The sequence below is a fragment of the Ostrinia nubilalis genome, chromosome Z (genome assembly GCF_963855985.1).
Source record: "Ostrinia nubilalis chromosome Z, ilOstNubi1.1, whole genome shotgun sequence".
NCBI lineage: Eukaryota > Metazoa > Arthropoda > Insecta > Lepidoptera > Crambidae > Ostrinia > Ostrinia nubilalis.
The window spans coordinates 11,364,250-11,381,393 of NC_087119.1; the positions used below are offsets into that span (position 1 = coordinate 11,364,250).

Consider the following 17,144-nt stretch of genomic DNA (forward strand, 5'->3'; position numbering starts at 1 on the left):
TTAAAAAGATTTAGCACAAGTCAAATACCCCCTTACCTTATTTGATTCGATTTGGATTTTGGATAAGTAAAAGTAAACAAAGTGGTCAAGAATTAATTTTACTTCATAGACTTACTTATTAAAATAAACTGAATAATCAGGACCGTTCATTGTGGACGTCATTCGGCTGAAATGAATGAACGAACGAATCATTAAACTTGATAACTTTGATTAAGGAAAATGAGACATTGTAGGTAATCATTTAAATTTTATCATCGTAAATCACGATATTGTGTACTAAAAATACCTTAACTAAAAATAAGACACCATTGAAAAAAAACCTTAGGCATTAAAGAAATGTGTCCAACGCACTGTTTAATCTTTGAAGGACAACGAAATGTCTTTTGTTGACGAACAACGGAACCGGCACGTGTAGTGCGAGTGAGACGCAAGACGTATCGCACGGCGGCTTTCACTTGCAAGAAAGAGTCGGAAGATCATCGCGGCGCAGGAGTAGGGATGTGTAAGGAGGTGACATTGAAGGCAAAAAATCGATTAAGATTTTTCACGTGTTCAATAATAAATCGTTGAAGGATTTTTTTTCTACAAATAATCAATTTAGGTGCCATTAATTCATTTCCAATCATTAATGGAGACGACATGTGGTTGGGGTTAAGTTTTCATTTCATGATTGACTAATGAAGGTCGAGGTGCCGTAATTACAATCCAGTTGGTCAGTACAGTAGTCTTGCCGATTGTCTATCAATAGCCTATCGAAAGGCCACCCAATCACTCATACTATCGTTAATAAAATATCATATTTTCTAAGAAAAATAACAGCGTTTATCGCAAATTTAGCTAAAACATTTCCAAAAGCATGGCAGATTACGGTTTTCTTAATTTACCAAATAAAAATGTGTTGTTTTTTTTTTCAATGTCTTCTATCAATGCAATGGTATCGTTAAACTAATTTAGACCCATCGATAGTATGAGCGATTTCAGGTAGGTAGGATCTATCAATTAATCGATAATTGATTTTAAGACATTCCTATTGATTACTCAGATGGTTTTCAAACAATTTGATATTTTAATCGATTTTTTGTAATATCAATATCGATTACCGATTTTATGGAAAAAATAATGACCCCGCACTAGTTGCACCGCGCCATGCGGCCATGTTTATTTGTTTACATTATTTTGTTTGTCAGTAAATAATTTGCGTTCGTTGCGATGTTTTGTTGCTGACGTTCTGGATAATTAGATATTCAAATAGCAAAGTAATACAGTGAAATTATGGTGATGTGTGTTGAGTGGTGTTGGTGCAATAGGACTTTGTGTCTTCTTTAGTGTGATGAACGATTTATTTCCGGGAGACCTTCCGTTCCACGATGCCTTGTAAATGTTTTCGCGGGTGGGTGAATCGACACCACCATACCACCGAAGGGAGACCCGGAGATCCCGTTCTTGAAAATAGGATTTCACTACAAGAACCTACCCGGTCACTTGAAAGCGTGGGAAGGTGAATTAAGTGAGTGGATGGATGTGATAGATGTGTTGCGATTCGTTTTGTGAATTAGAGTGAAGTGTTACCCCCTGAATACCTTGGATTGCTTGCAGAGTCAATAAAAAGAGGTAAGTGAAGAATTGGTTCAAAAGTAATAATAAAAGTGGGCGGTGCCGACTCGCGTCAAAATTTGTGAATGAAATACCGTTTGACCACGTTTGACCTAGGAGGGAGTTGCGCGATCGTAGGGCTGTCCAAAAATTTAAATAATAATAATTTATTTAGTTTTGTATGGGAAAATATTTTTTATTAAATATTACGATATCCACTTTCTGACACCACTATAGTATTTATATGAGTATGTTAACATGGGCTAGTCTCGGCTCATATACCCATTTACCTAACACCCTGTATAACGAGAAGCACAGGCAACACATCAAGCTAAAATCGCTTGTGCCCAACGAGTCACTTCGAAACGAGTAACACTGTTACTCAAAAAATCTATGCAGTCACACTGTTACTGGTTCACACTTATAAAGAGTCCGTTATAAAGAAATAATGTACAAATTACATTTAAAATCAAAATACCTACATACTTAAGTAACCTACAGCTTACGTAATAAAATAAAGGCTACAGTGTGAATGATGATGTTACTGGATGGGATTTTTTTTCCAACGAGTTAACAGTACTCGTTACGGTGTGACTCGTTGGGAACGAGCGCTATGTATTTGCAATAGGTGTTATTTTGCAAAAAAAAAGTTTGATGTGCTGACGATATATTTAAAATTTACTTTGATATACAATATGCAGGATGTCTAATAAAAACTACGTCAAGATTGTTCTTTTATCTACATACATAGACTGCAAAAAGGTTTACCCTTTGATCTATACATACATCCTGTTGTATAATGTAACACAAGTAAATTTTAAAACAAGTCATTGTTACAAAATAATAGATGAGAGACAAACATGCTTATAGGCATAAAGCTGTAGAATACAAGCAGTATCGTCACACTGAATACCTTCTGTAGAGTGTAGACTAGTTAAAGCAGTGTAGAGTACTTCGTGATGATCAATAAGGTGTGTAAGTTTAATATAAGTAGATATAGTTTAATATTATAACCTACCTAACTTTGTAAAACTTAACATTATAAACATAAATAAATTGAAATAAATACACAAAGAAATTACCTACATTATTCAATGAAATAAATAGATACTTAAACATACGAATAGTATTTCATAAAATTATGAATACCTACCAAACGCTACAGAGTGTTGACTTGGCACGTAATTTTATTGTTTTTGCGAGTTCAATAGTAAACAAGTTGAGAGACAAAACGATCATTACTTAACTTTTTGAGGTCAGAACAAGATGATTTTTAAATATTGTTCCTACTTGAAATAAGTTTAGTAAGAGATAAATAGAAGTCTGTAACGCGGCAACGCTATTTTATAACGTTTATAACGTTATCGCGCGCGAACAATGCAACGTTAGTGTTATCTCGCTACGTCATCTAATAGCGAATCACGCGGAAGTATGGTGCCGCGCCCTTTCCTCGGCCAATCGGCGCGAGGCGGTCCCCCCGCGCGTCTCGCGACTCACGCGGAAGTTCGAGAAGTTTCCTTCTTCCCGGTGCGCGACGCCAACGTGAACGGTCGATTTTGAGCTAGCCTATTTTATATGTGGAAATATGTAAATTCCTATAATTGTTTGCCACGAAAAGTTTGTTTAGTCGTAAGCTTGTTTCAATAAATGAATATTGTGAAACCACGACTAAAAGTCTTAATTTAAAAATCAATGACAGTCATATTTTACTTAATTAAAATTGATATTGCGAAAAACAAAGTTTAGACGCCTAAGTTTTGGATAATATGTGAATAATCGTTTATGATGCTGTCATCCGACATAAGCTATTGCCCGCTGCTAGAGCTTTGATATGCACGTGATACCTGGTGCATAGTTTTACTTTTACTGTTTTCATTCTCACACATATCATTAGTAGTAAAACTTTTAATTTCTGTAAAATGTAGGTATGTTTTGAAGTATTGTTGTCATATTCATTTGTAACGAATAAGATGCATGTTGTTAGGTTACAATTTAACCCTTAAGTTTAAGTGCTACAAAATTTTATTTGTGAAATCTCAATTGTAATCTGTATTGCGTCTTTAATAAATAAATAAATAAATATAGTGTAACTCAAAGGCTAGGGTGGGAAAGCAGAATCTCATGCAATTTTATTGTTCATGCAAAGAGCCCTACAAAGCCAGAAGTTAGTTTAACCAACCTGAACGGTTATGCGCTAAATCAACTGAGAAACGTGAAATCATAACCCTAGATGCTTTTCAGCCCGCGCTAAGCTCCATATCAAAGAATCAGGCACACAAACAAACATGCTAGTACTACTACAATCGCATTCGTATTAACTTCAACTACTGGATTAATAAACAAGCAAGCTATTTTAAAGTGGCTTAAAAAAGCAAGCGATTTTAAAAGGTGGCTTAGTACAAAATCAACAAGATACTACTACTACTAAGAGAAAACTAAATTGATAGCGAAAGTTTCGTGTCAGAAATCCTTGCTTTCAATGCATAACACTCACACCGAGTCCGCTAGCCTCCAGGGCTGTCATGATGCCCGTACATCCGAAAGCAATCTCCTCAGCGACCATACACCCGTCAAACACGCCCAACTCCATACCGCCTACAAAAAATAACCACCGGTCAATATATCGACTGACTATGCATTTTTTAAATGAATATTAGCATTTTGTAAATACATACAAATTACTAATAATAATCCCGTTAACCTCTCGTGGTAAGTTAAATATGCTTGTCTTACGAGTGGATTCACCACAATAGTCGAGCGGCAGCTGGATTTGAACCCGCGTTCCACGAGTCGACCAGTCCGACCCATTCACCGTTCGGATATCGTGGCATTGTATGGCGATGGTCTATAGTCAGGGCGTATTTGGAGGTATCCACAATATTGTCGATATTTTTATTAAAGTTTGACACACGCTAAAAATGCACAAATGCCAACCACCCAAAAACTTGGATGGAAGCGTCCTATAAATTGAGCTGATATTGAAAACTGAAAAGTCATGACGAAGACCAAAAATATACCTTATTTCTCTAGAGAGACAATTTACCTCTCTTGACCATTATAGGCCGATCTTTACAGAACCAAGTGTAGTCAAATATCCCCGAGGTGAGAATTTAGGGGAACTTCACAAACAGTAGCCATAAGTATTATTTTAACTATCAATTGCAACTACAATTCCTAAAAAGAACACTCTAGTAAGTTTAAAAAAGAAATAGATTTAAAATTTTCAGTATTCCTACTTCTGCCAGCCCGATGGACAGATGGTCGTATTTTTTTAGGGAAACCATTAGTTGCAGGTCGCCATGCATGACATTATTTTTGCTGAAAGGTATTTACCTATGGTGAATTAGCACCCAAAAGCGCTTGACATGCTACTGCGTGTCTAGACTAGTTATAACGCCATATATACATGTATTTTATTCCAGTCGTATGTAACAGTTCTGTTGTATAGAATCATATGTATTTTATTAATGCAACCTAACAGTCGTGACTGGTATTTGTTTTTACATTATTTAAATGACCTGTAATATTTTAAAATTTACAAGAATGAATGAATGCACATAATTAAATACACTGTATCCCCAAAAATATGCACATTTTAAATAAATCAAACACCCGTACAACAATGTGAATAAGAGTAATGAAATACAACCCAGTTAGTGTTACCTACTCGTATGCCGATTAACATTCGCTGAAAATAATACATAATATTATCCATTATCATGGTAATTGATGAATCTTTGCTTTGCTTGATTTGCATGTAAATTTTATGAGAATATTTAAATAATTTTGAAGTCATTGTAATTCCACTTTTTGTATTCAGGATGGAGGTGGCACGAGTAAACTGTTAATAGGTTTCGGGAAAATAATTATAGCCCAATTCCTAAGGCAGCGGCTAATAATAGGTAATATACATTGAATACGATTGTTTTGAATAAGGCTAAGAATTTACGGAGTTTAATCAGCGTTAATAGGCTAGCGACAGCAGAAATCGGCTTAAGCGGCGTGCTTTGTTTTTCGCGGTTTATTCGCATCTGTTTACCTGGGCGATTAATTCCTAGGTGAACAAAGGCACACCAGGTGAAATGTTTCCGAGGTGAAATTAGGACACTAAAAAATCCACTATGTTCACCAAGGTTAACAAAGTGGAATAAACCCCTAGTCACGCGTGTTGCGTTTTTCGCGGTTTTTTAACCTACGCTGAAGATTCAACGAAAAGTAAAAAAACATAATTATTATGCATTTTAATAAATAGTCTACACATATAAGAATATAAGTAAATGACATTGGGAACTTTTTGCCCCACTTTTCGAAAAGTAGCGGACACAAACGAAACCTATCACAGATGATACATACTAATATCCAATGAAATTCCGTGCATTTTTTTTTCTCTCTTATATGGGAATATTGAGAAAATGAAGTTTTAATATTTTATTTTATTTTACATTTAGGTAACATTTTTGACGACCTCCGTGGCGGAGAGGCGCACACACCGGTTTTCAAGGTGTGCCGGGCCAATCCTGAGGTCCCGGGTTCGATTCCCGGCCGGGACAATATAGAAAACGATCTTTTCACATTGTCTCTGGTTTGGGTGTGTTGTGGTTCGTCGTTCCCGATTTCCATAACAAAAATGCCTTAGCTACTTATTTTGGGTTGGAGTAATATATGAGATGTTGTCTAATATTAATTTAAGTATTTATAATATTTTATTTATTTATGTTATTTTATTTATATTTTTTATTTATTTATATTATTTTATTTACTTTTATTGGTTACTCTGCAATGCCAAACAACATAACATGTAAAAATATCAAATCATTTTAGACAAATATATTTTCAACTTAGACTCGTCATATCTCAGAATTCCCATATCTCACAACATAGCGCTTTAAGTGAATATACCTACAAGAATAAAGCTTTGAAATAAAATACGTTTCATCTTTGTCCGCCGTGGGGCATTTTCTCATATTAAAGTTCCCAATGTCCTTTAATAGTTTTTGGTAATCGAAATTTGATAATAGTTAACTGTATTTAGTCGTGATATTTATTAGAGATGAAACGGATAGTTGTTTGGCCGGATACCGGATATCCGGCCAGCTGCTAGGCCGGATAGCCGGATATCCGGCGGCCGGATAGTTGGCCAATTGTCTCGTTGCATGTCGTGACGAGTTTAGCGCCGCACAGGTGCTTCGAACGCGATCAGTGGGTCTATTAGTAGACTAGTCACACTTTTTTGAAAATCGAATCAGTTCGAATAGAATGTCAGATTTTGCAACTTATCTAGGGGGCAGATCAATTCGAGCGATTTCGGTTGCCATCGTAAGTGTGTGATTGAATAGCGAAAATAAAATTAGATTACTTGCTGCGTAATCTGACTGAACTGCATCATGACATCAGACCATCAGTGAAAAAAAGATTGCCTATTTTATTTGGCAATATTTGTACTTAACAGATATTTACTACTATCCGTTCGTTTTAACTTTGCCGCTGGCGATATGACGTCACTCGAATCGTCCGGGAATCGTCTATAACTTTATCAAACTAGTTATATTTAAAATATTTTTTATATATTATTATTGATAAAAATTGTGTTTTTGCGTAAAATAAGACACATTAATTGCGTTAATCACCAACTAATTGCGATTAATCGCGGTTGGGGGAGGGGACGCGCATTCCACGGACCGGCAAACTTAGCGCGAACGGGTAGTATTTATGTATTCGTCATTAGAGTGAATAGCCCAGAAAAAGAAATAAGATTTTTTAAAGGCCTTAATGTGGCTTTTTGTAACTTTTGGACTTTAAATAAAATCCGTATAAGCCATTATATTGATGTTTAACTCAAAGATTAATGTATTTCATTTTATTAATAGGAAATTATTGTAGTTTTTTAATATCCGGTATCCGGCCGGATAGTGAGTTACTATCCGGTATCCGGCCGGATAGTAAATTTAGGCCGGATATCCGGCCTACCGGATAGTTACCGGATATCCGTTTCATCTCTAATATTTATACAGTACCTACTTAAAACTTTATGTAATATAAAGAAATGACAAAACGAAGTACCCGCCACCTGCCAGAGATTTTAGATTATTAATAAATAAACTATACAAAAATCCATTTTTTATACAGTAAGTAGTTATACGTATAAGGGTCATTCCACAAAAATATGTCAACTCTTAGTCCGCGCCACATTTCACATGAAATATTTTATTCCAAAATTGTTAAATAATAGCTCGCAATGTGCTTTATTCATCACCCATTTATATTTTTTGAAACTATTTTTAAAACATCTTAAATTCCTTTTGAATGACCCAAAACGTCATTCCCTAGGCATGTCCGTACTCCAAAAGTTTGTGTTTTGGGTCCCACATTTATAAAAACATCAACTTTATCTTTTGTTTTAATTAACGAATAATCTATTTAAATGTATATTACACCAAATTCTATTAATATTTTGCGGTTTCAATAAACAATAATTTGATTTTCTTTAGTTGAAAAAGAGTCTACAGTTTTTAGCGTCATTCCCTCGCCACGCACTGATTTTATAATTTTGCGCTTTAATATGTATTTAGAGTGAATGACATTTAGTTGAGTTTAAAGTACGATACGAAGTTATCCTCAGACCATACTGGCTTTGCGGTAGCCGTTTTTTGAATAAGTGCAAACGTGCCAGTTGTTGCCGAAACATGTGTTAATCCAGTCACTTCGTCAGTCCCTAGTTGAGTAGCTTTATTGATTATAATAGGAAATTGTATATAATTTAATAGTATTTACGTGTGGTTTTTTGGCTATTTTCGGCACATCGTATTAAGCATCTTATAATATAAAGTTAATCTGCATTTGTGTTAAGTTTTACTCCAAATCGTCAGTCCCTAGAGCGTCAGGCCCTAGCTTTAAACGGCACTTGGGACTAAATTACTAGTTAGGGAATGATGTTTTTTATATAGTGATAATAACAAAACAACTACATTATGTGTATTAACTTATCTATAAATGTTAAGGTTATAAGTTTTATACTTTATTAGAAGTCATATTGGAGTAATGTAGTATGAAAAAATTGAAAATTATAATTTCTCCTAAAATAAAGCATAAAGTGACTGGCCCTTTTAGACATAACATAATTAATTAATAAACAATAATTTACACTAATAAAGTATTCAAAAGCATCTTAAAAAAGTTACGGACAAAATGACGTCGAAAATATACAGATTTTTATGGAATGGCCCATAAATAATAATATTGCATGTTTCGCAATACAACGCTTCTAAAACATACACGTAAAATGCCAAGATGGACCTGTCTACGGTACCTGTCTGGCAGTGGAAAGTTCAGAGAACAGACATACATAACAGGCCAAAAGACATAAACCAATTACGGCACATAAATTGGTATTTGTAGGTACCTACTTTTTTAGTACGTTATGATGAAATGGACATGAGAAAATATGATTTCTTAGTTAAATAACAGCGTCCAATTGATATTTTATTATGCCCGTATCATATCCGTACCACATTGAGTTTATACGGTACCTAATCAAAGGACCCCCTTTATAACTGTATCACTACATGAACTTACTCCAAGACCGGTTCCCCCGACTGCCGTAGTGATACCGGAACAACCGAATGCCATTTCTTCTGCTATAAGGCACTCATCGAAGACGCCGAAATTGCCTATACCACCTGAAATAGCTTTGGACTTAGAAACAATCATAAAATGTAGGCGATTAGGTGCAGCGCATGCGCCAACACACAACATACGCCTAAACCCTCAAGAAAATTAAATGTTTCAATGAGTAATATTACCCAAATACATGGACTTTTTTTCATTTTAGAGGTATTTTAGAATTCATTTATAAAGATGGCGTCTCACAGAGGTTATGAACCTGATGTTAAAATTAAAACTAAAATATGTCAGTCTTGTTGAGAAAATACTGATTTTCTGATACATCAGGTGATTTCTAAATCAAATTAATGTTTTAGACATTAAATAGTGTTTGCGTGTTCAGAGTGTGTTCCTAGGCTTCTAATTTCTAGCTATTGTCTGTGACTCCTAATCTTCTTGTGTGTATGGATCAACACGGGTAAATCAGGCGACTTTGAAGATATACTGGGATTTATTACTTTACAATAAAGCGTTTACAATATTTCAGTTGAAAGTTCAAATGAGAATGAGAGACGTTAAGCGTCCGTGCAATCGTTTATATAGGTGTGCTTCAGCGCCATCTGTTGTGGTTTCTTGACATCGCGTGACGTAATCGATGCGGTGTGCTCGGTGATAGTATTGCCATTGATCTTTGGTTGGAGCTTCTCACGCGCTCCAATAGATGGCTCTTCTTAACAAATAGTATGTAGTAGTGTATGTAAAGATACAGACACAGATAATATAATACTAGTACAGATACATCATCCCATACTCGAAATGTGGCCGACCTAAGTCTTGAAACTGCTCGGGCCCGTTTGGTTTCCTAGTGGTGATAACAGATCGCGCTAGTGTGCCGCAGCGGACTTGACCGTCCCGCGGCTTGCGACCCGCTAATGCTTTCTATTCTAGCAACTTGAGCGGAGTATTTATTTGGCGTGCTATGTCAAAAGATGGCGCTAAAGCCAATAAGTTTACTGCTTTGTTTATGAAGACATGTAACTAAGCAAAAAACAGATTAGAGACGCTATTGAAAATTTCGGCACGGTATAATAATGTCCAAGTAGCACAATGTTCACAGCTGACGCTCAATATCCAGCACCGTGGGTTCGTATCCCGCTACAAATTATCATCATAAAACTCTAATTTGTTTTATTTTATTAGGTATATAAAACAGGACAATATCGAAACATGCAGTAATAAAGGTAGATATCAATAAAAAACTTATTTTTTCCATAAAAATATTCAGAAATAATTATTATGTAAAAAAAACATAACCCTCCTTCTGGAGCAGTCAAGTAAATATCAAATGAACTGTTCGTAAAAAATACAAAATCTAGTTTTAGTTTTTCGTACTCGTATCGTAGTTTATTCAAAAATATGCCTACATTTTAATCGACTTGCACAAACAGGTTTAAGATTTAGGATTATCTGTGATTTAGGTTTAGGTTCTTTGTTGCATTCGTTTGCGCGTCACTCGCGAAAATAATAGCACCTACCTATTTATTTACGAGTAATAATACCGTGCTGGCACAAAATATACCTAGGTGGCAAAATATTATTTACTTATTTAATTATTATTTTACTGATGTTTTATTCCTTCTCTCTCTCTATTTATCGTCGCTGAACACGTAGAATTTCGTCCAATGACACCATGCTACCCATCCTCATCACTCGCGCGTAATTGTATTGCTGTCGCGCTCGCTCACTCACTGTGACGGCCCGTCCCCGTCGTACGGGCTCGGCGACCGGACTATAGCATCATTTTCGATTCACTTACACGTGCTGCGTGAATGGCTGGCATGCATACCTACTAAGTATATTGACGTTACTGGGATCGGGAGTAGCCCCAATGGATGGGTACCTGCCTACCAAGCTTGTTTTCATTTAGCGCGCGACACTGGTCTTTTTAAATAAGTAGGTAAATAAGATTAATCATTCATAAATTAATCGTGTGCGTTACATCAGCGACATGGTGACGCTGGTCGGGATGTGCTTATGTGGAGGGGTTGGTGCCTTGTATCCTGTAAATGTGTCGAGAGTCTACCATTTGTACCCGGTAAGGTTGCGGAGTACTTAATTGGTGAAAATGGGATTCCGCTGCGGTGATGCTTGAAAACGTTACTGCAGCAGCGACATGATTATTGCCTATTAGCCTTGGCCAGATTTAAGGTGTTTCAATAGGTGGCTTGTATTTGTGCCTTTCCATGGTCAAGCAGCGACGTTTGAGCCCCCCGTGGTTTTGAAAGGTTGCGGGTGCCGCTGCGGTAACGTTTTGGGGATTTCCATTTCTTCGAACGACTTTATTTATTTATTTACTTATTTAAGGCTCACAAAACAAGTTACAGTCATATTTAGGCACAGATAATAATCCATAGATTAATCTAAACCGCAACTCTTAACTCTTACTTAACATGATGTCGTGTGCACAGAATGAATTGAAAATTATGAAGAGGGTAAATACTGTAAATAGTGTTAGTTTAACTCATTTTATGCTTCGTATTTAATGTTATTAAGTGTTATTAAAGTTTACAAAGGACTCCGACGATGACACTTGAATGAAACATGATGGACAGATGCGATTTTTTGTTGATAGGTGGCATGTGATTGGTGCCAATGGGTGCCATAGTAATTATTCAAAAAAAAATAACGCATGGCATATGAATTAGATGGGTTACTGTGAAAATCGAAAATACCTTCTAGCTCTTAAACCGGATAAAAAGGGCGCTCTGTGATTGCAGTGTCAGATGTCAGAAAATTTTGAATACCTATGCCTAATTTTCGATGAAATAAATCATTTTACAACTGAAAATGGCTTACTTATTTCGAGCCTCAAATAAGGCAATATTAAGAAGATAACTGCTTTTTATGGTAATCAATCAATCTGCAGTGCTTTTATATTCAAATAAATGCACACAAAATTTTTACTTTCTACGCCTTGTAATTAACCGATTACAACCATCTACCGTATTTTTGCGCACGGGTTATGCATAGTTTATTTTTAAGAAAGAAATAAAGAAAGAAAAATATTTTTTCATTGCTTTAATAGGTAGAAATATGAATAACAATAAAAAAAATCTGAATTTGCTTTTATGTGTAAAAATATTAAAAATGATATAAATGAATGTAAATGATGGACAGATTTTTGCAGTCAAAAGTGGTTTTGATTTCTTACAAAAAAAAAATGTTTTTTTTAAATCGGTTTTTGTTTGACAGAGAAATCGGTAAACATTCATAAAAAAATTTATCAGACAAATATAGAATATTATCCCTTTCTATTGAAGACGCTAAATAACCTTATTAACTGAAGTGTAAGTTGGTCCTTAATTTCACACTAAAACTTTTCTTCGTAATTACCTACCTTAACGTTAAACATGGTAAGGCTTACGATTTGGCTTTTTATAATAATTATGTCTTCGCTATTGACAATTAACATTGGAAACTTTTTTGGCTTATGAATAAACTAAAGTTTTCCTGTACCTATATCTATATATATAAAAATGAAACCCGTTTTCCGTTGTCACGACATAACATGAAAACGGCTTGACCGATTTGGCTGATTTTTTTTTTGTAGTTTTTTAATACTCTGTACAAGGTTTTTACGGAAAAAAATATAAAGAAAATCTCTACGCTAAGGCGGTACGAAGTTCGCCGGGTCAGCTAGTGTAATATAAAAGCTGTATGTTTCTTTCATTAAATAAATAATAAATAAATTTAAAGAGATTGGCTTGGTTGGTTGGGCACAAATGTCGCTGCTTGACCATGGAAAGGCACAAATATAAGCTACCTACTTATTGAAAAAAATTAATCTGGCTAAGGCTAATGGGTAAAAATCATGTGGCTGCAGTAACGTTTTCAAGCATTACTGCAACGGAATCTTATTTTCTTAAATTACTCCGAAATCTTATTGGGCAAAAATGCTAGATTCTCGGCACATTTGCAGGATTTAAGGCTCTACCTTTTCTATGACATAAGCACATCTTGATCAGCGTCACCATATCGTCGCTTGCCTCTCTAACTGACGTAACTGACATTTTGCAAAATTTTCAGGCGATCAGATAGATCGATTCGTCTTGCGAAATTAATTAAGATGGTGTAGATAACTAAGTTTCGAAAAATGTCAGATACGTCACTTAGAGAGGCAAGCGGGTCCGTGGCCGAGTCCCCCAGTTTTCGACGCACCCGTGGTCGACGCCCCCGGTCAGTTAAATTCGATTTGAAGCAATTTTTAATCAAATGTACAGTCAGGCACAAAAATGTTTATAAACGAATAAATATTTATTAGGCCAGTAGAATTAAACACAAAAATGAATCTAATGAAATGAAAATAATTCCTACAAAAGTCTTTTGTTTCTTACTACTGCTGGTTTTGGGTTAAAATTTTGCTCCCATATTGCATAAAAAGCGTCAAACATGCATAGTTTAGTATAATAATTAGCTTGTGAAACTTTTTTCGTTGACTGTACTTAGTGCAAAAGCCGAAAAAAATATGATATTAAATTTATTTAAATCGGGGGCGTCCACCACGGGTGCGTCAAATACTGGGGGACTCGGCCACGGACCCAGGCAAGCGACGATATCTCTGAGGTAACGCACACGAATGAATCTGCATTTTGATTTTAAATAAGTGAAATACAACTTGATGCAGACTGACATGTATTTGGGAGAGAACTTGCTTAAGGATAATTACCTACTGTCTACTGTAACATTCGCTGCCTGCCGTTCGCGCACCCTGCTTCTACTTTCAATGACGCCAATCCAATGGGCCGCGCGGTCGCGTCTCGGCGTGGCCAGCTAGTAGGTATGGAGCGTGCGAGTGAGACAGCAAAGCTCTCACTTTGTTTATGTTTTGGCCGAATTTAATAATTAACAATGGAATTAAACAGGGGATTAACAATGGGTTCACTTTAATAGGTACTAGGTTAAGATTTTTTTTATTTGCTATACATATCTTAAAATAAATTAAATGAGTAAAAAAAACATTAACTGCACCTCTGCACCGCACCTACCTACTAACAGCTCTCTGCGTGGCTGAAACGTTGACTGGCGGATAATGCTCTTAAAATTATAAACAAAAGGTGGACCTTAAACATTATTATGGGCAATACAGTTTATAACCGACTACACCAGAAAAAGGGTTATGTTTTCCAGTGTATGTAGGTCTTTAGATTAAGATTCGTCTTAATTATTATTGTGAGTGACACTGGGTAGGTTATCTTAATTGGAAGGAAAACAATCGAACCTTTTATAGCCACGATAGCCGAACGGTGAAGGGGTCGGAGTGGCCGACTCGAGATCCGGGGAACGCGGGTTCGAATCCCACCGCCGCTCGACTATTGTGGTGAGCCCACTTGTAACACAAGCTCATTTAGTTTAACGCGAGGGGCTAATGGGACTATTAGTAATATTTGGAATACAAATTGCTAATAATCTTAAAAAAAAAAAAAATTGTCGATTTTAGGCGCCACAATGTTAGACAAATTATTGCCGAACTTTTGTAATGCTAATTTGTGTTTCTTTCATTTTTATTTGAATGTAGATGGTTTTTTTTGCATTTTACAAGAAATATGACAATTAATAAAAATAATAATTTGTTGCAAAACCAAACCTATTTTAGTATTTTTATAAGTGACGAAATAAAACAGCAGCGATGAGCGCCATCTATTACATCATTTGTAACTAAATGCTACTCCTACAGCGCTGCAAAAACTATTGTTTAAGACTTCAGTTTTTACTTAAGATAAAATGTTATTATATGAAGAAATATTGTTTATTTGAATCATTCACTGTGTTTAAATGAACAAATTAATGTGTAAAACATTTTTTCATTATAGTTTACTGAGCATTAGTGACTTTTTACAAACGTCTTCAGAAATTCGATACTTATGTCGCCATCTAGTGAGATTGATTGGGAATGATTCAAGATTTATAGGCATCGGGTTCCCGTGATACAGATAAACCTATCAATATTTAATCGATAACGTTGCTACTTTGATAATATCAATTCCGACCAATACCCATCCGTAATCCGTTTGAGGTGACAGAAATATCAGAGCCAAGATCTGTGGCGCGACCGAAATGTTTGTGTACTTACACATCCTAAATCTATAAATTTCTGTTTTCAAACCTGCTAGAGTTCGTTGAACATGTTTCTTCTACTATTGGAAATCTACAGGGTGTTAGGTAAATGGGTATATGAGCCGACACTAGCCCATGTTAAAATGGTCATATAAATGGTATGGTGAAGTCAGAAAATTGATATCTTCATTTTAATTATTTTAATTTTCATACAAATCGGATTTTATAAATTTTTTTTTGATTGAAAATTAAAAAAAATAAAATGATGATATCAAATTTCTGACTTCATCATACCATTTATATGACCATGTTAACATGGGCTAGTGTCGGCTCATATACCCATTTATCTAACACCTTGTATACTAATATTATAAATGCGAAAGTAACTCTGTCTGTCTGTCTCTCTTTCACGCTTAAACCACTGAACCGATTTTGATGAAATTTGGCATAGAGATAGTTTGAGTCCATACATACAGACATAGGATAGTTTTTATCCCGGTTTTTGAAACAGGGACGCGCGTGATAAAGTTTTTCTGTGACAGACAAAATTCCACGCGGGCGAAGCCGCGGGCGGAAAGCTAGTAAGTAATAATCATGTACCTATCTGTACCTATGCATACAATAAAACTAGAATTTATTATTATCTAGTCTATCTAGCATAGAACCACTTCTCCTCCACCAAGAGTAAGGCATTCGCTTAGCAAAGCCAGTACCTAATTCAAGGGAAGGTATAATAGTAATAATAGACCACAAAAAACCACCTGTGCACCTTGTAGGGGAATAATTACTGAAAAAATCCATGCCAGTAGGCAAGCGACCATTACCCGATTGATTGGTTCCCAAAATGACCGTCTGAATTTAACTGCAAGTTTTAAATGCTTACAATGTATTAAATTACATTTTTGTTACTCATAAGAACTAATTATTAACTATTGTTTAGGTACACAATTGTTGCTTGCTTTTTTTTCAAAAAGCTTTGTCCATTACATCCATTACATAAAATTTACGAACAAGACACCTAACCTAAGGTACTACGTTAAATCTTTTATAAGGTTTAAGTATTTTTTACGAAATCTAATTGTTATTCCAATACGCTATTTTTATGGATTTTTTAATTTCAAAAACGGTCATTTTGTGAATCGTTTATACCTTTTATTTTTTTATTTAATTTTTTGGACCTAGAATTTATTTTATGGTCACCATTACCTACAGGTTTCATGAGCAGAGGAGTCCTTAAGAGATGATGAGTGGTTATAATATAAACATAATAGTTTGTTTCACAATATTCATTATCAAAACCAAGAAGCGAATAAACTGTAATTTTAAATATGTACAACTATTGAAGCAATCGCGCTGCATGATTAAAGCAAAACTGTCTACCATGAAACCTTAACTGATATCAGTTATAGCATGGGTATTTTATCTTAAACTAGTAGGTATGGCAGCCATAATAGATTCTAGATGCCTATCTGCAGTGCTCACAGCCACTTCTGTTATGTAAATCGCTGCCATCATGCCGGAACAACCGTACGCAATTTCTTCGCAGACAAGGCAAGCTTCAGAAACGCCTAGATTCAAACCCCCTGCGAAATCATTATTACCTATTCATGACTGACCTTTGGATTTGTAGTACATCATCGTTTACCTGCCTATTATCTTTCGCGACCTTTGTAACGATCGTTATCGGAAGCGGCCTAAGTTGTTTACTTCATTCTAGTTGCGATAAAGTTTAATGTTAGGTATAATTATGATTGACAACTATAGAAGAAGATGTACTATGACAAGCGGTATTTGATTTTACATAGATAATTTAGACGACTGGCCAAACATTTGCCAGT

At 35.4% G+C, this 17,144-nt stretch overlaps 1 protein-coding gene across 3 annotated transcripts in view; it reads right to left on the reverse strand.

Moving 5' to 3' along the window:
- LOC135086576 (medium-chain specific acyl-CoA dehydrogenase, mitochondrial) overlaps positions 1–17,144 on the reverse strand; it is a 30,277-nt gene that overhangs the window by 11,705 nt on the left and 1,428 nt on the right. The window contains exon 4 of one of the 3 annotated variants that reach the window (XM_063981330.1): positions 4,088–4,188. In XM_063981330.1, coding sequence (XP_063837400.1) covers positions 4,088–4,188 — 101 coding nt within the window. Of the gene's footprint in view, positions 1–4,087; positions 4,189–9,165; positions 9,270–16,788; positions 16,890–17,144 lie in introns of all 3 variants that reach the window. The other 2 variants (XM_063981329.1, XM_063981331.1) reach the window with 2 other exon arrangements.